Here is a 23,907-nt window from a genome sequence, read left to right as displayed (position 1 = left end):
CCCCCTGTCTGACGTCACTGCTGAGGTTAGGTGACGTCAGAGGACACCGCCCCGCGGGGGGGGGGCCGGGGAGGGGACCGCGACGGGGGGGCGGGGCGCGGCGCTTGCCGGGCCGGCGTCGTCTCCGTGGCAACCGGGGCCGCCTCCGCCGGCCGGGCCCCCTCCACGTGACCGGGCCCCGGTCACGTGATGTTTGGCTGCCGCGGAGCTGCTTCCGGGTCAATGCAGGACGCGGCCGCCGGGCTTGGGTGAGCGGGGCCGGGGGCGGGCGGGGACGCGGCTGTCAGCGGCCGGCAGTCCGTCAGTCAGTCCGTCCGTCCGTCCGTCAGTCACCGGCCTGCCGTGCGGCGGTCGCGGCGTGGTGCCGGAGCGGGGGAGGCCGCTGTCACCCCGGGGACCACCAGCCGGGGTCCGGCCCGGCCGGGCCGTGTGAGGGGAGCCGGGGACAGCTGAACGTTTGTGTTGGAGGCGGCCGGGCCCGGGGGAAGGCCTCGGGGGGTTCGGGGCTGGGGACCCCGACCTGTCGTACCCCGCCGTGGGGCCCAGCGACCCGGCCGGGGACCGACGGACGGGCTCCCCACCGACTTCTGCGGCAGAGTTGGTTTTTCCAGCAGCGCCTGAGGGCATCGCTGGTTCGGTAGCGTCGTGTCAGAGTCCGGGCCAGAAGCACGTCCAGTGACATGCCTGGCATCTCTCGTGCCGTTTCTGCTCTCCTCGCCACAGTCCCTGCCGTTAGCACTGGCAGCTTCCAGAAGCGTGGTGTGGTGACGGGTGAGCAAATAGTGATGCTTGCTTTGATGAAGTCCCTGACAGCGTTTTGCACGCTTGGCTGGCTTGCCCTGGTGGCTCAGAAGGTCAGTCTGTCTACCCTGAGAGTATTCATTCATCTGTCTCTCAAGACCTCTTAAAAAATAATTTCCCCGAGTCGTGTCTTAGCAGAAGAACATACCGGCTTCTTTTAGGCAGGCATTTGTTCTGTTGCATCCATTCCTTATGCTTTGTTTTTCATGTATACAAACATGTCAAAATGCGTTTGGTGCGTGGCTGGTTAGGACCTGCTCCGAAGGCACTCGAGCGGCACTGGAATTTGTTAGAATGTCGTTAATGATGTAATTCTCCTGCAGGGTCTCTTATTCTCCTCATAGGCTTACAGCACAGGAATAGAAATATTTTTCATGTCGTTTCTAGTGCTATCCTTTCGCTTCACTCATCAGCTGCAGCAGTCCGCTGGGCTTCCCTTGGATCTCAAGTCAGGGTCATGCTCTTCTTTGCAGACACTTGCCATGTTGTATGTTACTGGGGCCACAGCCTTCCAGCAAAGCATTTAAACGTAAGACAGCAAAGACTGTTTGTTGATGTCTTTCAAAGTCTGAGCACATCTTTTGAAATCTATGCTGTCGTTTAGAAAACCCAGAGTTATTTTAGGATATGAATTGTTCCTTGGGCCATCAGTCGGAAAACACTCAGAAATGTGCGCCTTGCAAATCATCCCGTCCTGCCCTTGTGCAGACAACATTCACTTGAAATGTGTCATGCTTTCTTTGCACGTTCTGTTAATCCTTCCTCTCAAGCAATTGTAGTGATTCAGAGAAGCCACGTGCGTGACTGGTAATTATAGTGATTATGTGAAATGTGACAGGAAGGGAAGTGGAAAAGGTGACTGCCCACTCCCCGACACTTTTGTCATCTGGCAATGACATTGGCACGCAAAAGTAAAGCTTGAGAAAGAAAATGTTTGTGATTCAAAGTCGTTGAATGTAAATGTAATTAGTTTTTTTTCTTGGTTCTGGATTGCTCTCATACCGCAGCTGAAAACACAATTTTTTGCCTTTAGTGTGATGTTAAGGTCGCTTTTTCATATGGAATTTCCAGCTGTTGTTTGCTTAGTGGATAAAGAGGAATGGAGTTGATAGAAAAGCAATGTGAAGGGCAGAAAGCTTTATGCATGGTGGGAGTTCCAGAATTTCCAGACCAGGAGGTCTGAATGTGCATTTAGAAAGCAGTATCTGTCTGTCCTACAGTAGGGAGCTTCCAAACCACTCTGGAACAAGGTCTTTCAGCCTAAAGCCTTGGCTGTCAATGCAAATTGTTCCTGTAGCATGCAGAATGTTTTAGCATAAAATTAAGTGTCTTATTTCTAACACAGACTTCAATTTGAGGATTTTTTTTTTTCTATTCTAGATAGACTAGTGACATGAAGTTAAGCTTGAGATATGAGTCAACCAAGGTGTTGAGGGCTGAAAAAGGTGTGGGTTTGTTTTTTTTTTTTTTTTAAAGTAAGGTCAATCCTTTAAGTCTCTGCTTGTGACATGTGAACTTTAAATATAACATAAAAATTGTAACAGGCTTCAGTCAACTTGCTTCTTATTATACTGAAGTCCTTTGTTACAGGGGTGTTTTAGGTAGTCTGTTCATGAAGAAGTAAAGTAGAGCTTGTTAAACAGGTGATTCTTAGCAAAGGGAACCTGAGCCTTAGTTAAATCACTTTTATTCAGGATTTTATATCTAGCCTTGCCCTTAATGAATCTAAAGGAAAGTTTATGGCAGCAGGCAGAGTCTTTAATTTGGCATTGGTTAGCAACGTCGCTTTCAACATGTGTGGCCCCACCATGAACTCAAAAGTATGGTTTTCCACCAGGAGGTGCAGGTTTATGTGCAGAATGTACATATCTGTGTGAGCTGGGTTTTGCTAGTATACTAGAAATGTAATTATGCAGCACTTGGTAAAAACGCTGCTCCACGACTATGCTGTAGGAAATCTGTAGCTGATTCCTGCAAGTTCATGACTTGTGTTGTTAGAATGGGTGGATGTGGATCTCTCCTCTGTGTCCGTGATGGGTAGCAGGCCCTGCTTTGGACTACGAGGCCTCTGTGAAACCTGGGAACAGTGTGGTTCCCTTTCTTTGTGCATGTATCAAGCTCAACTCCTTTATTATCCATGAAACCATAAAAGACCAAGTTCAGAGTATGTGCAGGAAAGTAGGACAGATAAGCTTGCTTCTACCTAGGGTACGGCAGAATGCTGGCCATCGTGGTATCTTTGTGCCAAGTATACTTCCAGCTGACACTCGATATCTTTGTAGGCAGGTCAGCAGCCCATGGTGTGGGGAGTCCTTTTTCCTGTGCTGTTCCACTCTGTGACATGCGTAGATAGGAAGGGCACGTTTATCTTCCAGATACATTAAACAGCTGCAAAATTGAATTGGCAAAACTTGCTTTTTGGACTGGCCTAATGACGTGCTCATACGTGCTCAAGAGTGTTTCATGACACAGCAGTTGTGTTCTAATTAGAAGCCCAGGTTTGCAGGCAGGACGGAAGAACTGTAGTTCTTTGCAGATGTCAGAGGAGAAATGATGACGCTCCTTTTGAGGCCAAAGCTTGCTTTGAATGAGCCACTGCTGTCAGTGAAGGCAAGAGCCTCGAGATATCCTGAGTGAGTTTACTATCAAAATCGAGTATTTCCATGACACCCTGTGGGTCAACTGATGGAAGTCTTGCTAGCAGAGGCTGTTGAGCTCCAGGCTGTTTACAGCATCGGCCTGATTTTACAAAGACAAACCATAACCTGCTTTGTATAGTGTTTCTTTAGAAACAGTTAGGGAGCTGTGGATCCTTTTTCTTTTTTTACTTTTTTCCCCACCCATAAAGCTGATCTTGACTGAAAGTCCTGAGTTACAGAAAAGGGAAGTTACACGATGAAAGCACCTGTTCAAGCAATCTCTTACTCATAAACAGCTCTTCGGTCTTTCCCCTCCTTGCTGCCCTGGAAATATGTTTGAGAATACCTGCGAATATCTCACAGTCCTCTTGCGAGGTACAGAAGTCACCTTTTGCAGCCTGGGGCATATTGGGAGTTGTCCTGTAAGAGCATGTGGAGCAAGGAGGTCTTGTACTTGGCCTGTAATGGTATGACTGAAAACATGTTTGTGTAGCTTGGGCCCTCTGTTTGGTTTTGGTTTCTGTTCAGGTAAAGTTTTACTGTAATGTTGAATTTGAAATATGACTTGCTAGACTAATCTGTAGTTCAGAAGTAAAACCCATGACCCATCTGGTCGCTTTCTGTCCTGTGTTCCCAAGGTCCACTACTGCAGGTTATTATTAGTTGCTGACTGTTTATATGCTCTGTTTTTTTCTGTGTTAACTAGAACTCCAAGAAGGGAGCATGGACCAGCCCAGTGGAAGGAGTTTCATGCAAGTTCTTTGTGAGAAATACAGCCCCGAGAACTTCCCGTATCGTCGTGGACCTGGTATGGGGGTGCATGTCCCAGCAACTCCACAGGGTTCACCTATGAAAGGTAGGCTTCTGGTCTTTCTGAGCATCTGTGGGTTCTGGGTGGGATCGGTTTCTTGGTTGTTCTTGCTTATGTTGAAAGAAGAGTCACCCTGAATTGACCAGAAAAAGAAACACCACGATGTGTTATAACATGTTTCTTACTGAAGAGCTGAGAGACTGGAATCTAACAGTTAAAGACAGAAAGTTGATGTAGTGACTGAACAGGTTGCTGTAAAAAACAAGTAAGTTGCTCTACAGCATAACAGAATCAGAATCCTGTTAATGAAAGGTGGAAATAAGGCCCTGTGCAGTGCTGAGTTTTGAGGGTTCAGCAGTCCCTGGAACTTATTTTCTTCAGACTAGCAACACTAACTATTTTATTATTGGCTGCAACAGCACATATTTTGGCAGAGATGGCTTAACAAATACATAACACTTGATCTAAATTCAAGGTTGGTCCAAGTGCTACTGGTGTCATGCAGTGCCATCAACTTGCATCAATGGATGCAGCTACAGGAGTCCAGTGTACACAGAGGTGGACCATATTTCAAGCCAAGCAATGAGTCGTTGAATCCCCAGCTAGGTTTCTTTTGTGACAAGCAACTCAAATGAATTTGTGGTTTACTTTGGCTCTCTTCTCAAGGCATCAAATGCTCTCTGACTGTGCTTATGCTGACCTAGTGGAGAAATCCTCTCTCTCCTTTGCTTCTGACCTTACTGCCTTGATAGAGTTTCAGACAGATGTGTGTGTGAAGCGCTGCGCTGCTCTTGTATGTCCTTGAGCCTCCTAGACTGCAGAATCTGTGTCACTATTTCCTGCTCTTTGAACTGGATCTACTTGACACCCTTAAGTCTTTCCTCGTGCTCTGACGTTAGCATTTGGTTCCTGGTTTGTACGGGTGAGCCTGAGATTCACATTTATTCCGCCAGAACTGCCCCTTCTTTGTGTAACCTCTTGCCCATCTTGATCTGTAAGAGTAGTTTAAATTTCCGTCAGGTCAATTTGTATCATAACCAGCCCCAGAGGCGAAAATAGCCACGGAAGTCAGCTGGATGAAGTGTACAGTAACTGAGTTTGACAGAGGAGAAAAAAGGGCCTGAGTTCAGTTGAGGATAAAATGTACCGCATGTCGTTCAAAATTGACACGAACAGAAAATTGGCCTGATGGAATATTCAGTCAATGCCCTCCCTCCTGTGTGCGAGCACCCACTTACCTGAGCTGTTTGGATGCTGAAAAGAAGGCACATTTGTAAGTCTTAAAACGTGACCGAGACATGACTTACAAGTACTTGTGACTAATTCCCAAAGTACAGCACTATCCTTCAAAGAAGCCGAACGCTAATGAGCCAGGAAACTTGAAAACTCAGGTCACTCCAGATAATTGTCTGCTTCTAGAATCCTCTTCTAGTCATGTAGCTGTCAAGTATTAAGGAGAGAGAAAAAGGGCCACCTTTTTAGGAAAAAGCTTGTTGTTAAATTTTAACAGATTTTGATAATCCATAGAGGTGGGAGAGCCATATTGTATGTGAAAGAGCATAAGAATGATGGCTTGCCTTGCCTACACATGGATTTCTTGTGTCGAAAAGGTTTCTTGTTACAAATCCACAGCTTTTAACTTTGTCATGTTTTGGCCTTAACAAATCAAGCTGTGACTGAGATCCAAGTCCTTGTATTTGAAATAGCTGTGAGAACGCTTACCTGCATGAGAAGGAACTAGAGCAAAACCGAAGCAGAAACGTAAAAGGCAGAGTAGAGACCTAAGTTCTTCCAGGCTGGAAGAATGCTATATGTTCTGCATTGTTGAAAAGGGAAAGCTTAGAAAAGAAAGGTTTAAATGCGTCCTTGCTGTTACTAACCCCAAGTGGGCTAAGTACAAGAGGATAAGGGAGTCTGACCCTGTGCAACAAACAGTCCACTTAGTCCTGTATCCTATCTGCAGCAGCAGATGCCTGGGGAAGAGCATAAGTTCTGGCAAGAACTGATGAGAGACATACTATAAACTACAAAGGACTGGCCCATCCTTGCTGCGATGTGGACAGAAATGCATGTAGTAATTGAAGAGCACTGATGCTGAATGGTACTTCATGTTTAGACACAAGAAGACTTCTTGACTGATGTCAGTCACTTGTCATAAAATCCATGTTTATCCTGAGATCCTTAAATATGTGTAAATTGTGGAATTACTGGTACATCTTTTCTTTTGCTGAATGTCAGTCATGTTTGTGCTTGGTTTTACTTTCTTTAACTAAGCAATGCAATGCTGATCAGAGGGCATCTTTTCTTTTTTCCTGTTTCAGATCGCCTCAACCTTCCGAGTGTGCTAGTACTGAACAGCTGTGGCATAACCTGTGCAGGGGATGAGAATGAAATCGCTGCCTTCTGTGCTCATGTGTCTGAGCTAGATCTTTCTGACAATAAACTGGAAGACTGGCATGAGGTAAAATGGTTACATGCGCATCTTTCTGAATAACTTTGATGGCTATTACTGTGACTGAAAACGCATTGCAGGTTGTAAGAGTACTTCGCTCACTTAAAGGAGAGAGATTTCAATTTTTTGTGGCTTCTTTCTCATCTGTGAAGCTGATGCTTATTTACTTTGACAACAACTGAGCAATAAATGTGATTAATTTAATCCATTTGGGCACTTCATTTACCTCGTGACTTACAGTCTTGGCCTGTGGGTGACAAATATACACAAATTATTTTTTTTATCGTGCAAAGCACCAGAACTGGCATTTCTAACATCAAGAGGTTAATGAGCAGTGCAGGTTTTAACAGAGTAAGACCTGAGGAGGTCCGAGTAATGGGAGTTGATTCCCATCTTTGCCACCGATTCTGTGATGCTGGGCAAGGTATTTTTTCTTTCTCCGCTTTTGTTTCCCTATCTGCAAAACAGGTTTAACACCATTTACCTCAAAGGATATTTCTGAGGCTTCATTAATTAATGCTAAATGCTATTGTAAAATCCTCTGAAGTGCTTGGATGAAATATGCTAGATAAATGCAGTGTAATACGAGTAAAACAATCGCAGTCTGTTCAAGAGTCATTAACAGTTTCTGACTGGCTTATGCTCTGCTTTTATGTTAGCGTTTATTGTTGGAAATACGTGGAAAAGAACAGGATGCGCAACATAGAAATTATCGTGTATTCCTGTTGCATCAAACTCCTATGTCTTTAAAAAGGTAGCAAATGCAGCATTTGCAGAAACATCCCAGCTCTGGCACGGGGGTCGCAAAGTCCGAAGTGGGATAGGTTTCCCTGTTCCTGTTATTTTCTTGTTAGCCTGGAAGGTATTAGCTCAGCGGGTGGGAGAGAGATCTTCGGTTTGTCTGTTGAGATTAGAGCCAGGGAAGATGGTTTTGTACTGAGGGCGTATCTGCTAAGAACTGGGGTGGTGTCTCCTAACTTGTTTTATTCTGACCCCAAAAGGCCCTCTCTGACAGTAATGAGGTGCTGCCTCTCCACTCCCTGTTCTGCCTCTTACTCTCAGTGGGGCTGGCCTTGCGTTGGGTAAGCAGCTGGGAGAGCTGTCACTTGCAAGCTGCATGCCTCGCACCCTGCTATTTGTTCAGTCTGTTTAGGCTACCCTGGACAGCACAATTTGCCAGCTTCTGCATGAGCTGCAGTAAAGCAGGAAATGAAAGGCTTTCTGTGTACTTTGGCCCCTCTGAGACAGGATTAAGTTTTCGTAGCCCATCCACAACAGATAAATATCTACTCAACTCTTAAAAACTGCCAGTGATGGGGATTCCAGATCCCTGGGTAGCTTGTTCCCATGCTTAGCTAATAACCTGATAGTCTAAGCTATGTAACTTAAGTCTCCCGTGCTGCAATTTAAGCCAATTGCTCCCTGCCCTGTTCTCAGCAGGCATGGAGGAGCATTCATCGCCATTCCTTATACGACAGTGTTTTGTACCCACGAAGAAGAGCTTTCACCTCTCCTTTTCCCATTTTAGTACAATACTGAAAAAAACAGTTCTTCCAATCATTCATCGTAGGCCATTTTTTCTAAATCCCGTGTTGGTTTTGTTGCTCTGATGTCATTCCAGTTTGTCTAATTCATTCCAAACACGTAGTGCCCAAAATGTGACATCACCTAAGATGAGGTGCAAAGTGAGGCAGACTAATTACCTTCAGCATCACGTGTGCAACACTTGAATTCAACCTCCACATGAGACAATTGCCCTTTGCTGGGAACTGGGCCCTGTTATTGACCTGTGTATGTCATGGTCTGCCCCATCTCCTCCCATCCCGTTTGCTTTGTGGAGTGGGGCTCTCTAGCCAGGTGTTCTCTGACTCGTAATTATTTTCTGGATGAATGTTTTTTTCCCAGAATGTTAGTACTTTGACTATCCTTGAACTGAACTTCTGTCTTACGGGTTCAGTTCCTCAGATGGCTTCGCTTTGGCCTCTAGTCTTGTACCACAATGTGATGGCAGCCTTTCCCACCTTACTATCACCCACAGATTAAGAAAACCACATAATGTTCAATTATCCTGGTCACTGAAAACATAACAAGTAGTATTCTGCTAGAACACTCCCTCTGTATGTCTGCTAGCTTTGTATTGAATTCTTAACTTACAGTGCTATCCCAGGCACTGTAAGTCCCCAGTTTGCCTATGCAACTTGTGTGCAGATGGCATCAGAAGCTGTCATTCTCTTATACTACTTCCCACTGAATCAGTTACACAGTTGAAGAGGAAAATTAGATCGATGTGATGTGTTCTTTACGAATTGATGCTGCCTGGCTGTTCTGTTCACTTAATCATTATTAGATGACTACAAATTGATCATCTAAATAACTTGTTCACCTATCTTTGTGCATATTAGCAGTATCTAGGTCAGCACCTACCTCGATCACACTATCCATTATGTATCCTGCATTCCAGAGCATACAGTCGTCATCTCTGGCTTTTCTTTCCCTTTCTTGATCTTTCTTCCTCATCTCTCCGCTACTTTGCCCTTAGCTGCACATCTGTACACACAAAAAGAGAAAGTAGCCCCAAGCAGAGTTACCCGAACATTTGGATTCATTGTAAGAAAGCTGCTGTTTTCAGAGTAATGGAATCAAATAAGAACTTAGTTGTATGCATACGGTGAGCTTCTATCTGTCTTTTATGTTGGGCAAAATGGCAAGGTCTGTGGCTAGCGGGGAGCAGTGGAAAGCTGAGCAAGTGATCAGTGTTGGCCATAAACTCAAGAGACGTGCCCGTTGCCTCCCTGCTAAAAGGGGGTACAGCGTGCTGGCTCCTGTAACGTGCTGCTGCTTAAGCTTGGTGTTGAGGTGGATTTTATGACCTCTCCCAAGAGACTGGCTTTCTCTTATCAAGCTGCTTGGAGAGTGTAATTAAGTGAACTGTTGAGGTGAATGAGCAATTAACCAGTCAATCTAGATCAGTGAATAGCTGGAGTATGAATTACAGATAGTTATCCAGAAGCCTTATTTTTTTCCCCATATCATTTCTTTGGCTTGTGGTGATTCCGAAGGGCCCTCTTTTAGGAGATGGGATATTATTGCATGAGGTCCGATTACTGCCTGATACGCATTTCTTTCTTTCTCTTTTTTTTCCCTCCCCACTTAGGTCAGTAAAATTGTGTCCAACGTTCCCCACTTGGAGTTTCTAAACTTGAGTTCCAACCCTCTAAGTTTGTCCGTTTTAGAGAGAAGGTGTGCTGGGTCTTTCGCTGGTGTTCGCAAACTTGTGCTCAACAACAGCAAAGCTTCCTGGGAAACAGTCCACACAATCCTGCAGGAATTACCAGAGTAAGCATGGGGAGTTGGGCGTAGAAAGGGGTGCTCGCTGCACACAGGTCAAGGCTGGCTTATCAATTCACGTAGTGAGGGATGAGAGGGGTGTGAGGATGCAAACATGATCGGTAGAGAAAAAGGGAATTTTTTTCTTTGGGAGCTTGGGAACCGGCCAGGTGAATGCTTTACATTGTCTTAAAGGCTGAACTTGTGCGGTGCTGCAAAGCCCAGAGCTTCTCATCCAAATCTCAATACCAGAGATGGATAATCACCCTGACAATGTAGGAGGTGACACGCTTTCCTCTGAGTCACTACAGAATGAATGGTGCAGTGCATACCTGTACTAATAGCTTTTGAATGGGATGTAAGTCTGAGGGTCTGGCCACTTGACAAGTAATATTTCATCATGCTTTTCTGTACAAAAGTGTTGATTTCTGTGGCTTGGCCACGGTCCACCTTGGCAGTGGCATTCTGCTTCCACGAATGTCCTCGGTGGCTTCATTTTGATAACAGATTCCTCTTCATACAGCTTTGTAAGCAGAGATCATGACAGCAGTATAGCCTGCGTGGCCAATGTATGCTTCCCTGGGATTAGGAGAGCTAGTTTAGTTGTGTGAAAACTTGGTGGGACCTGTTCTTTCTTTAATGAGAATCTTTGGCAGAACCAGTGATGCCAGGAAAAAAGTGGCATTTGTGTTGTATAAAACCACCTTTTAAGTGGTGAGCATTGAGAGCAGGTACCCATCACCATTGGAGTTGGGTCGGTGGCTTGTTGGAACAGCACCCCGAACAATCTGTTACACAATTAATACTGGGAGGCTAGGGAAACACTTAGAGGTGTTTTTCATCTGTGGAGGAAGTTTATGGATGGGAGCAGAGACGTAGTCAAAACACTCCATTTGGAGTGCTCAAAGGTCTTCTCTACACCAAGGTTTCAAATCATGTAAGAGCCGTTACAGAAAGTTGTGTTAAAGTTGCATATGCATGTCCCTGTACCTGAGAGGGTAGCCATTTCTCAAGGTATGTTGAGATGATAAAACAAGCTTTCTCCCCTGTGCAGCTTGGAGGAGCTCTTCCTGTGCCTTAACGACTATGAAACAGTGTCTTGTTCTCCGGTTTGCTGTCAGTCTCTCAAATTACTCCACATAACTGACAATAATCTTCAAGACTGGACTGAAATTCGAAAATTGGGAATTATGTTTCCATCACTGGACACACTTATTCTGGCTAACAACAACCTCACGACCATTGAAGAGTCGGAAGATTCCCTAGCAAGGCTGTTCCCCAACCTGCGATCCATCAACTTGCACAAGTCAGGTGAGAGCCTGGAAGCAGTATGCTTTTTGTTCTCAGCGTAAGTGACAGCGGTTGATCGGAGTCTCTCCTCCTGAGTAGGTGAAAAAACACACTTGCCTTGTGCTTTTTGAAACTTTGGCCTTGGGGTGGTTGCTTCTTACGCCTGTGTTAGCAGTAAGTAGCCTGCAGTCAGCATTGCTTCCTGCAAAGTATGAGAGGGGGCAAGGGAAGGCAGAAATGCTGAGCAAGAGCCTAAACCTTTGGGATAGTTCTGTTGCTGTAGCAGAGATTAAAATGCTCAGTGACCTCTGTCCCAATCTATCCTGGCTTCTTGGCAGAATTGAAAAGCTGTTGATGGATGTAGTCCCAACAGACCTATCATGTTGAAGTCTAGTTTCCTAATGGTGCTAATGCAGGGCCACACAAGCAGGTGTACTGAAGTGCACTGACCTGAAGAATGTAGTGTTAGGAGGGGAAAACAGGCAAGAAATCAACTTGCCTGTCTGTGGGCTTTACTTGCTGCTTTTGGTAGTTAGTAGTTATCTAAAAGATGAATCACAGTAGCGTGGACTGGCAGTTATTCAAAATGAGCTGGCAAAGGTTTATACGTTAGTAGTTTCCCTCTGTTTCCTGTCCCTGCCTCAGGTGCTCCTGGCTGGAGAAGGATAAATAAATGTCTGGCAGTGGAGGGGATGAAAGAATCCCATTTTCCTTTTATTCGCTGTTTTATCTCAGGTAAAATAAGCGTATGTGTAGGTATGTGGCATGTAAGGGCCGAGCATTCACCAGCAAAAGCTGTCTGTCATCTGTGCTCGGAAGCTCACCACAAGTTATGCTCGAGGCTGCTTTTACACTTCAGCCCCAGAGAATTTTCAGCCAATGCTCCAGAAAGAGAATAAGCATTTGGCTTATTGGGAAGGGCACTCCACGCTCAGAGAGAAGGAGCTGCAGGGCAGCTCGTGAGGGCTGTGACGTGTTTGTGAGATAACATGTATGCCAGAAGTTCTTCTGCAGGAGTACTTAATTCATCATCGTCTTTTGTTCTTTACAGCTTTATATGCTGTGCAAGCAATAGTTAAATGTTAGCCAAGGTAGAAGGTACTTTATTAACATGCTCTTCAATGTCAGCATCAAGGAATCCCTATAATAAAAGCTTAAAGCTAACTAGAGGAAGAAAAGCCTGTTAAGCTGGATTTGAAAGTACTGTCTCACTGAGGAGCAAGTGCTCCTGTGGTAAGTAGTTTTGCAATTTTGATGCCAGGTACTTAAGAACTCTGGATTCTGTATTGCATTTTGATGTTTTGGGAGCTGAAAGTCAAATAGAAATCCCAAGGAGCATGTTAAACTCTTTTTTTTTTTTTTTTTTTTTTTTTTTTTTTTTTTTTTTTTTGCGGGGGCGAGGGGGAAAGCTGCTGCACTCCAAAATTCTGTCATGTGAAGACTCCAAACTAGTGCCTCCTTTTGCAGGCTCTTTTAGCTTAGCGGAGGTCAGGGGTGAGCTAAAGATAATGGTTTTTAGTGAAGTTGTAGCTCAATGGGGTCATGAAGGGATGAACGGATTTTCCTGCCAAGGCGGATGCCATGGCTGACAGCAGTTTCTCCTGCAGAGGTGGTTGTCTCTCTGCACTAGCTTTCTCCCAGCTACAAGAGCTTTTGGCGTGATCCAGAGAGGTACTGGGCACTCTTTGGTGATGCTGCGCCTCAGAGATCAGGTGGAAGAGTTCTCCTCCTGTCACACACTTCTACTCAATTTGTCTGTCAGTGTGTCTGATACTGATACCCAGAGGATGGCTTCAGGCATAGGTGACCTTGGCAGAGGTGTTTCAAGTGCTATGGGGAAAGGAAGCTCTCTCTGCCTGCCTCGCACACGGTGCCGTGATACTTACAGGAGTTTTGTTTCTGCTCTGAAAAGAGCCGCTTCTTCTGAGCTGTGGTTGTGACACACGGTTTGGGCTTGAACTTGACATTTCCTGAGAGGCTTAGCTCAAATGAGACCCCTGATTTTGTTTGAACCGATAATTTTTCTGTTTTTTCACATTTTCTGTACTGTGTGGGTGAAGCTGTTGAATGTTGTTCGGAGAAACCGGTTTTCTAACTCGTGTTGCTAGTGTAAGCTTCTGGAACAGTCATCGGAAAAGCATCGCAGTAAATGTTTCCGCAGCTGCAGCAAAGGGAAGCGAAGATGAGTAGTGTTGATCTCGCCACATAATCAGGGCTGTACTGTTGCTCAATCCTCAGCTTTTTTTATTTTACCCTCTCTGCTTGCCTTGTTATCCCAGATGTCAGGTCTTGAGGGGGATGAAATTAAGTTAAAGCCTTTTTCATTAAATGGCTGGATGGCTTCTGGGACTGTTTTACCGTTGGGTCATGGGTGGAAATGGGACCCAAGGTGGTCATGTGTGAGAGGTAAAGCCATTTGATGGCTATTTAGTGACGCCTAGAATGACAGAAGTCCTGACGACTTCAATACTACTTAAGGTAGCATCCCTTTATAGATGCAGCCATCATAACTGATGCTAGTCAGTCCTTGGCAGTGAGGCCAAAGACTGAATGGTCCATAAAAAACTAAGCTCCCCAATCAGCCATGAAGATCATCCTTCTAGACTTACAAAACAGCAAGAGAGAATTTAAACTACTCTGTCTTGTAAGCAAATGAAGGAGATTTTTTTTGCAGTGCATCATGAGCAAAAAGCCGACTTCTCAAAGAAACGGCAGCTAATGCTCGCCCTGTCATGTATGTTCTTTGGCTGTGTCTGATTATCTTGGATACATGATGTATTATCTGTGTTTGTTTAAGCAAGTCTTTTCTTCCAAGCAGGTCTGCATTGCTGGGAGGACATTGACAAGTTAAATTCTTTTCCCAAGCTCGAGGAAGTAAAATTGCTAGGAATCCCTTTGCTGCAGTCCTACACCACTGAGGAGCGCAGGAAGCTGCTAATAGCCAGGTCTGTTGCTTGTTTATTCTGCTCGGCAGAAGCGTTACATGGCAGTGAATGGCTGGAGCGGGTAATTGGAGGAAGAGGCTGTTAGGAGATAGGGTTTTGTATGAATTCAGCGCTTGGAAAGATTTGATTTTTTTGTTTTTATAGTGTGGGAAAGTGGGAGTAGTGGAAATCTTAAGTCTAACTTCTTTACTTCTCAGAGAATTTTTTGAGTCTCATACATGCCTGTACATGCGATGCATATATGTGGCAAAATGAAAATGCTTAATTTTGAATGTGCTTGGAGTAACTGCATGGGACTCGCCCCCTCTCTTGAGGGGACTGAAGCCTAAGCTACCTGGCAGGATTCTCCTGGTGTTAGTGTTGTGGCATGTAGCTTTTGATGGCGACTGTCTTTTTGGTCACCCTGTCTGGGTTTCTCTTCTTGCTGACTGTATTTCTTGGTGTCTGCATGCAGGTTGCCATCTATTGTCAAGCTCAATGGAAGCATCGTTGCCGATGGGGAGCGAGAGGACTCGGAGCGATTCTTCATCCGATATTACATGGAGTTCCCAGAGGAGGAAGTCCCATTCAGGTATGAACTCTTTGTTGTGGAATGGAGAGCAGGAGCAGATGGGCGGCGAGGCAAAAGAAAAGGTGACTGAACAGATGATGTTACATGGGAAATCCGAGCTAGTTGTTCCATGAAAAAAAACATCCCTCACCTTCCGCCTGTCTTGCCTTCCTCAATCGGTTTTAGTTAATGTTGTTACATTAGAGTGTTGTCTGATGACTTGTAGAGTCACTTCTGAGTCAAATTTGGTCTTAAAGTGTCCGTTTCAAGTGCCATTAAACAACATGACTGTTCAGTTCATGATCTTCATTGCTTCCTGGCCTCCCTGATGGCTAGCTTCATAATTCACCTGTGTTTGGGAGTCCCCAAAAGCCAGTACAGATCATGCTCTCTGGTGCCAGGCTGGGGCATCTAATTCTCTTGACCATCTGGAGTGTGGAATGTGACTGGCGATAGGAAGCTGTCCCCTTACTTTCAGGCCTGCAAATAGCAAGTCTGATGGTTTTTCTTTGCCAAAACAGTATGCCCAATGATCTGTTCATCTTGGTAAACTAATGAACTTTGACAGACGCTGTTCAGTCGGTATCTTCTCTGTGCCAGCATCTACTTACTGTTTCTTAATGGGCTGAGGAAGGGTTGTGGAGGATCAGGCCACAGCATTTACGTGCCTTTTTCCCTAGAACCCTCATACGCTATTCAGACAGCAAAGTTGTCATAGCCCTTTCTTTACAGAAAGGGGATAGGACAAGAGCATGTGGGTGTGTGTCCGGGGGGACAGACAGAGGTAGGGACAAACTGAGGTAGAGAAGAAGGTCAAAGGTTTGGCCCAGTACAGACAACAGAGGTGCGAACGGAATCTGATTGGTGTTTACGTTGGCTGGTCAGTGTTTCTGCCAGCTTAAGTCTTAGGTAAAATGTCTCTTGTTTTTCAAAAGCACTGTGTATGTGACCTGCCAATACAGGAAAGCTGGAATGGGGAATGAGGGCATGGCATTTTGTATGAATACTAATAGGTCTAGCGATTATAGTATAGGTGTATAATATATATAGGTGTACTGGGGTCAGTTCAGAGGTGAAGGGTACTAATGTAGTCAGGGAGATAAGACAGCTGGTGATCCCTCTTGTGCCTTTTTCTGAGGACAAGTCCTGGCTTGTAAATTTTAGGAGCCCTTGAAGCAGAAAAATGGAAAGAAATAATGGAAGGGATAGCAGCAGAGGTGGAGAACGTAGGGGAGAGGAAGGGGAAGGGGAGACAGGGACTGCGAGTTCATGGTGCTGCTCCCAAAATGGATTATTTTCTGTAACATTTTGTTTCTAAGAAAACTGTTTCATGTCTCTCTGTTTGTGGCTCTAGAAAGGGAGAATAGCAGGGCAGCTGAGCCCAACAGCTGCAGCAGAGTCCTGCCTTTTGGTAAACAGGGCTTGGGCTGACCTGGAAAACCAGTCAGGAGAAGGCAAGGCAGGCCCTTGCACTGAAGACAGTGTATTCGGTTGCAGTCTGGGAGGGGAACTAAGGTGCGAGGAGCCCTTTGATCCTGGTGGAACGGGTGTGCCACCCTGAGCTCAGGAGGAAGGGTTTGCGCATGAGACGGAAGGTAAATAAATAGCTGGTGGGCTCTGAATCTTTTCCTGCTGGACTTGTGTCTCTGGGTATTGTGGTGACAGATGCCTTGCATGTCCAGGACCCATATATTGTTGAGAAGGACACGGTGGGATATAGTTTTACACTTGCATGATGCTACTGTTAGGACATGGACTTTGGGAACAGGCTGTGTGCAACCATGTAGTTACACAGTACAACACACAACTGGGGTTGGTTTCCAGGTGGGAGCTCATGTAAGAAATTACTAATATCTCACCCATCCAAAAAGCTGGTCTGATCTTGACCAACGTGCTAGCTTTATGCTATTTTGGTAAGATACCAGAGAATTACCTCCCCCTCTGATTTCTTAACCTTTAAACACTGTGACTGCCCTTTTCGTGGTCAATGGGCTCTTTGTCTGAATCCCTTCATCTGTGCAGCGTTTCCAAGAGACTTTTGCAGCTACTAAAGAGGGTTGTTCTGTTCTGGAGGAGTTGTGTGCCGCTACAGACTATTTTCTAGCGAGGCTGCAGATGGCTGAGAGTGTCCCTAGTGCTGAGGGCTGGGTTTCAGTTCTTGGACCTGTATGCAGCAGCCCTTGTAGGAAGGGAGCCCTGGCATTCTTTACAGAGGGATTTTGTGTGTGTTTGTTGCTAAAGCTTCCTCTCCTTTGCTCCCAAATCTGGTGTGGTCTCTCCGAAGGTGGTTTGTAATTAGAATCTAATAAGGACACACGCATGTTGTTGCTGGGGCTATGGCATCTGCATTGCAGTGCTGCCTCAAGCTGAGGAAGAAGACACGCTTGGGCATGAAAAACTTAAGAGTGTAAGCAGCCCCCCTCAAGACTGTCGAGGTGTAGCGTGCGATAAGCGAACAGCACACTCTCTCACAGCAAACCCTCCTGCTTGAATTGCATGTCTTCTCGGGCTGCAGCTCAAAGGGATCAGAAAGGGAGGGAAACGGACAGAATAATTTCTCTCTTTGGATGTCGTGGGTTAGAAAGGAGTGCCAAGTGTGCAATCCAATATTGACCGTATTCTTGAGTGATGTCTGTGTGTCTCTAGGTTTTTAATGAGTCCTCTGCTTGTCTGGTCCGCTGTTTATCTGCAGAGTATCAGAGACACTTTTAGCCAGGCTCAGTTCTTCAGCATCCTCTGCTCTGGCAGCCATTGTTTGCCAGGCTGCAAGGGGTAATTATAAAAGTCTCTAGGGTGCCTGTTATCGGGGTACAAAAGAACCATATGAGCAGTGTGCCTTCATCCTTATTGATTTGAGGGAAGCCAGTCATTCAGACTCCTAACTTTCTTTGCAGGCTGCAGCTAGCATACAAGGAGCAGGCTGCAAAGCTTGTTCTGCTTTTCCTTTACATGAGAAAATTTAAGACAACATTGCTTGACCCTCCGCATATTTACACCATGCATTTGGGTAATCTTAGCCCACTCATGGTATTTCTGTCTCTCAGCTTGCTTGAAATTTGTCCCCCTCTTTGTACTCTTCCCACCATCAGCCCTGTTCACTGCAGTTTCCCTTAACGCGTGAATCCTGGCAGTACTTCTGGTCGGCACGGGAGAAATGGTTGCTGGACTGCGGCGGAAACTGTGCCGCAAAGAAATCCTCCCCACTGGCAACACACTGGCTAGTGCTCGCTCTTACTGCGGGCGGTAGCCTGGTGGGTGAAATATGGGGAGCACGTTGTCTTCTCTCAGCACTAATGGCTTTTCCAAATAAATAGGCCTGATCCTATCACCCAGGTGACTGTGAGAGCATGGCACCGGCCTGCCTTCAGATGCTCTGCCCTGGTGAAGGCTCATTTTGTCCATGACACTGGGGAAATCCTAGTGTGCTGTGGCCCTTACCTCATTTCCCGGTAGACAGAGTGTCTGCTGTTCTCCAGGAATGTTCCTGCCTTCAGCAGGACTCCCTGGGGTCACCCAGCCTGCCAGGTCCCATCATCTCTCGACAGGGGCTGTGACACGGCACTGATTGCATTCAGCTCAGACTCGGATCGGGAACAAAAAGAGCTTTCTGTACGGCGCATATTGGAGGGCCTCTGAAATGTTACCTTTTCTCGGCAGTTCTTCGTCTTTGTCATTTCAATCACATTGTGTTTTGTGTTGCTGTTTCGCCTCTTTCCCAGCCAGGCAGGGGAGATGCAGCCTTGCCCAACTGGAGCGATACCCGTTGAAGGTGGCAGGAGGTTGAGATGGGCTTTCCATTGCAGGGGATGGCTCCCCGCGACAGACCTTGTGAAGGACAGTCGGAGAACTTGGCTCCAAGGAGAAAGTGATGGTGGAGCATGTAGCTCTGCTAGTAAAATTCCCATGTTGTTTTAGAATAGGTGTGAAGGATCAGTTGGCAAGAAGTCCCCTGTTTGTTGTCAGCTTCCAAACCGTGCAGCAGCTCACCTTAATTCGGTGATCTTGATGATTCTGTGCTCAGTGTAGTGTAACATTTGGGACCTAGCTGGCCTCTAGGAAAACAGCAGGAATGTCTGGAGATCAGTCAGGCCATGAAGCCACAGATACTGGGAATCTAGACTGGGGGTCATGTCCTTTGTAGGAGCACTAGCTTGCTTCTGGCAATCTTTAGTGAAGTGTTTCAGTGGAGCAGGAGGCGTAGAGCCTTGTGAGTGCAGCATCCTCTCTTTCTTCTGAATCCCACTGCAGCCATGGCTGGGGTTTCTGAAATTGTAGGAGCCCAGTAGAAAGCTTCGCTGCTCAGTTTTGAGACCAGTCAACTCAAACATCTCAGGTCGGTGGTAACTTCACTTTCCTCAGCTAGATACCTCCTCCCTAGTCGGACGCTCACATGGGTTCATCTCAGTGCCATGGTGCAGCTCAGGAACTGTGAGATAAGGTGACTGGAGTGGATGGGCTTTTTAGGTTTTATTTTGTGCTTTTCAGCATCTTGCCTGAGAAACACTGTGTGCTGTGTGAAGTGTCATGCCGTCAGGGGAGAAAACAGGACTCACACCATCCTAATGGATGTCTGTTCAGGTCATCAGACTTGAATCGGAGTGAATGTTGTCTCCCCAAAGTGTGAGCAATTTGGTGGCAAATGGAGAAGAAAGCTGGGGTTTTCCTTCAGTCGCTGCTGGGCAGGAGACTTGCATGGAGAGAAGCATGCACTTATGGGCTTTGAATGCTAGCTCGGCAATATTCTTCACTCGTGAGAGCCTCATCCATCCTTCCCACCTTGAGTGAAGTGCCAGTTAAACTGCGAGACATTTTGGAAGAGCCATATGCCAGCTAGTCACTGACATGGAGGATGAGGACAGCTCATCGCTGCCTGGGTTCCAGTTTTAGCTCTTGTCTAAAAGTTCTGGGCTTTAGATGAATTGCACCTTGGAATCTGCGCTTACCCTCTTGTCATCTGGTCATTGTACTGTCTGTGCAGATATTCGTTTGTACTTTTGCAACCTAGTAGCATCCTTGGATGATTGCAGTTAAAGTGGGGTAGTATCATAATGTGAAACAGAAACTGACTTGTGAAACGTACTTTGGCTGTACAAGCAACTATACCATAACTCTGGACTTGTTTTAATTATTCAGGTATCACGAGCTGGTCACAAAGTACGGGAAGCTGGAGCCCTTGGCAGTCGTGGATCTTCGGCCACAGAGCAGCGTGAAGGTGGAGGTTCACTTCCAGGATAAGGTGGAAGAGATGTCGATCCGTCTTGATCAGACTGTGGCAGAATTGAAGAAGCACTTAAAAACTGTGGTGCAGTTGTCAACAAGCAACATGCTGCTCTTCTACTTGGACCAGGAAGCTCCTTTTGGTCCCGAGGAGATGAAATACAGCTCGCGAGCACTGCATTCTTATGGCATTCGGGATGGAGATAAAATTTATGTGGAACCTAGAATGAAATAGCCTCTTTTGACCTTGTGAGTGCACACACGTGCACACACATGCCCCCACACACCCACACACATGCATTAAGGAATTTTTGCAAGGTTTTTATTTCAGTTGGTTGGTTGAGGTTTGGTTGCGTTTCTGTAGCAGGTAATTTCTTAGCCCGGATGAAGTGCCCTGATCTGAGAACCATGCCCACCATCCACTGCAGGTGACCTTGAGATGACAACTGACTGCAGTGCATGTGTTTCAGTGTGTGCAATACCTTGATGTTTTCTTCGATGCTCCGGTATACTCGTGATTTGGCGCGAATGGTCAGTTGTTCAAGCTAAAAAATGCTAGGGTCCATAAGGGACAAGATAGCTCGGTGCAGAATTTGATCTGGTTTTTTCTTTTTCTAAATTTTTGGGGTTTTGGCTCCACCAGAGCACCCTTTGGCCTAGCTATCTGACTGTGGCTCGAGCTTGCCGAAGTATTTTTTGCAGCTGGGTGCTGTCTCAACCTTCTGTTGCGTTTGAGTTCACTGAAAAGATCTAAAACAGTATTCTGCTTGATTCAGAGCTCAGGTACTTAGTGCATCCACTTAACTCTACTGGTTTGGTTGGTATGAGTGCACAAAATGGGGGAAAGAAAGAGACCTTATTAGAAAGAAACAATTTATTTTCAAAACGCACGCTCTATATCCATGCTGTCCTATTCTGATTTTGGGGGAAAAAAAAGTTTTGATTTCTGTACCAGTCTCACACAGTGTCTACAACGCATAGCACTGGCAGTCCGGAGGCACAGGGACCCTTGCCGTGTGCGTTGCAAAGTGAATTTTGGAAGGCGGTGGATGGGTGTTGCGTTGGAAGGGCTTTTAGAGTAACAGGTCAAAAAGGGGTTGAAGAGCAGATTCCCCCCCGCTGGCCATGACTCATCCCTGCGATGCTGAAGGGATCCTCCAGTATGCACTTAACTTCATACCAGTTTGTACTGAAAGTGGAATGGCTAAAATTCCTCTCCTGAGAGAGAGTAAGAGTAAAGTTGAAGTTTGTGTTTGTTGCTGTTGCACCAGAAATGAAACCTAGCACTTTCCCTGGGGGCCCCTGGCTCTGGGGTCCCTGCTTAGGGTCCAAACTAGGAGAATGTGTTGGCTCAGATCAGTTTCTAGAAGATGAGTAACAAAGCAACTAGACTCACATTTATTGGAAAGCAGGTTTTTACTATCTATATTGGCTTGCCCCCACACGCACCTCATAGTCATCACGTGCTGCTGCTTAAATTAGCCCCCGTTTTCTACTGCAGAGCAGATTCCCTTTCTTGTGCAATGAAATCCTCCTTCCTTTGTATCCCTTGTTTTGCTTTCCTGTGTCCTCCCCTTGTTCCTCTGTTCCCCTGACAAGTTGAAGACTTTTCAAATTACCTAGGTACAAACAGCTGCATAAAAGTTTTTGAAGCTGTGCAGTGAGGTCTCTAGTTACATGTGAACTTCTGACCTTAATTTTGAAATGCTCCCTTATCCCCATATGCACTTTCTTTCCCATGATGCTTTTGTCCACATCACCAAGCTCCTTTTATATTCTTGGAGTTGTATATTTCTCGTCATATTTTACCTAGATTGAGGGGTGGGGTAGGATGGGGAGGGGACAAAGTATTATCTCATAGTCTTCAGGTTCAGGATGTGGGGACCATTCGGAGGGGAGTAGTTCCGCATCCAGAGTAATGATTAAAAATGGAAGGATTTAAGACAAGTTAATAATTTGTGCCTCATCCCCCTGCCAAAAATGTCAATCTCCTGGCCCCGTTGAGAATGAGCAATAGGAAATGGAGCAAGATTTGCAGTAGGTAGCGTAGAGGCCGCGGCACATAGATGCGGGGCCGTGGTACCTGTAAAACAAAAGAGCGGGGAGATGGCGGCAGTGTAGCATAAGATGATGCTTTTATAAGCTAGAGCTTTACTGAAGATGTATTTTCCATTTGGGCAGAGAAAGGCATTTGCTGCCTTATAGCAGAACTCTCAAGCCAACACTTCTGTATGATATATACATACATATGCATAGGAAAAGTTGTGTTTAATAAGATATTTTGTTATAAAACAAAGTTTTATGAAGATATGGTTGTTTAATATTAGAAGCCTATTTCTCCCCATGACCTCCAGTTTAAGTAGGTTATCCCTCAGTCGCGGCAGTGTCAGAGGTAAGCGACCGACGGGGATGCAAAAGTATCTCTGACGTAATTCTATAGAGAAGTAATTGCCTATGTGGGTATATTTATGGCATTGTAACTGGTATTAATGAGATGCTGTAACTGTTGACCAACTTCCTCAGCACAATTAAATGTCTCTGTTTCAGAGAAGGAAATAAACAAAGACCATTAAAGAGTTGAATGGGATGTTAAAGAAGACCCAAATATGTGCTTTTACATTTGTTCACCCACAAAAGGTTAGCCTGTCTGCAGAGGGAATGGTGCTGTCACCGCACCAGCTCCGAACTGTCCGTAAATCATGCTTTTATTTACGGCGGACCTCGTAGGAACTGGAAGATGGAAAAAGAGAACACCTACTGGCATACGAGGTCAACAAGCGCTATGCAGCTGCCGGGGATTTGGTGCTAACACCCAAACCGGCTCCCCTGGTCTGTTCAGGTCAGCAAAAGTCACGATATGAATATCACCGCCTTGCCACTTCATCGGGGGAAGGTTGTTTCTGGATGATGTTCTCAAGCCATTCACCTTCTGCACAGCTAGCAGAGCACTCGTGGGGTGGAAACCAAAAATCTCGGTTGGCTTCCCAAGGAGAAGGAGTCACGTCCAAAACCCAGGGACGGTTTATGCATCCATATGATTGACTTTGGAAAGTAGGGCCAAATGGCATGCCACTGATGTGGGAAAAATATCCCAAGTCGGCTCGCTTTCCTTTTGTAATGCCTTTTGGGAAAGGGTCTTGTATGTGTGCCATGTTGCTGCTTAACAGGGAACCATGTCTTGGGGAGAGAGGGAAGGGCTTTGAGCAAGAGAGGGGGTTTGGGACTAACGGTGGGTGCCAAGAATCCGGGAGGGTCCCAAGAAGGCTGGCGGTTTGATTTAAATCGATGCAATGTCAGGAGGGGCTGTGTCCCAGTGTTGCTGGCATATACCCGCTTTAGCAAAAGGTCCCTTGTTCTGTTGCATTCCTTTGAGAAAACAAAATAAGAGTTCCAAGCTTCTCTAGCTTTTGTGTCTTCTATCCGAGGGCTACTTTTGTCAAGAACTGTTTTGTTGTTCATGCTAGTTTGTGCATAAAAGTCTGCTGCGGGCAGTCTACACAGTGGGCAAAGCACCTGGTTCGGAAGGAATTAGGTGACAGCTATATACCAAAGTGTCGCACAGCTCCGTGTGCTGAGATTAGATGCTGTGCCATTGTGTTTTTGGATACATTCCTATTGAATATCCATGTTTTGACCAGATGTTTCAGGCGGATTGCTTAACTGGCGATGTTATGAATATGCATAGCGTGGCAACTGTCCTCCGCTCAATCGGTGGGATTTGTAACTCCCTTTCTTGGGAGTTGCATACATCCTGATGGCAGATGATAGTGTGGCCCGTGGCGGCTTGGAGCAGCTCGGAGGAGAGGCTCTCCGTCTGCCCTCACCTACTCAGGTCTGTAATCCGAAGAAACCGACGCGGTGGCTCTGCCTCCGTC

The 23,907-nt window shown here is 45.9% G+C and overlaps 1 protein-coding gene across 1 annotated transcript; it reads left to right on the top strand.

Annotated features, from left to right (window-relative positions):
• The first annotated feature begins 172 nt into the window (after positions 1–172).
• On the top strand, positions 173–23,673 carry TBCEL (tubulin folding cofactor E-like). The gene is made up of 8 exons (XM_010581432.1): positions 173–248; positions 4,147–4,296; positions 6,573–6,712; positions 9,858–10,039; positions 11,085–11,341; positions 14,139–14,265; positions 14,720–14,836; positions 19,949–23,673. The coding sequence occupies exons 2-8, from the start codon at positions 4,164–4,166 to the stop codon at positions 20,265–20,267; spliced, it is 1,275 nt and encodes a 424-aa protein (XP_010579734.1). The 5' UTR covers positions 173–248; positions 4,147–4,163; the 3' UTR covers positions 20,268–23,673.
• Positions 23,674–23,907: the final 234 nt, after the last annotated feature.

The sequence above is a fragment of the Haliaeetus leucocephalus genome, unplaced genomic scaffold, assembly GCF_000737465.1.
Source record: "Haliaeetus leucocephalus isolate CR32 unplaced genomic scaffold, Haliaeetus_leucocephalus-4.0 Scaffold773, whole genome shotgun sequence".
Classification (NCBI taxonomy): domain Eukaryota; kingdom Metazoa; phylum Chordata; class Aves; order Accipitriformes; family Accipitridae; genus Haliaeetus; species Haliaeetus leucocephalus.
The sequence above is the reverse complement of the archived record's forward strand: the minus strand, read 5'-3'. Positions and strand labels throughout refer to the sequence as shown.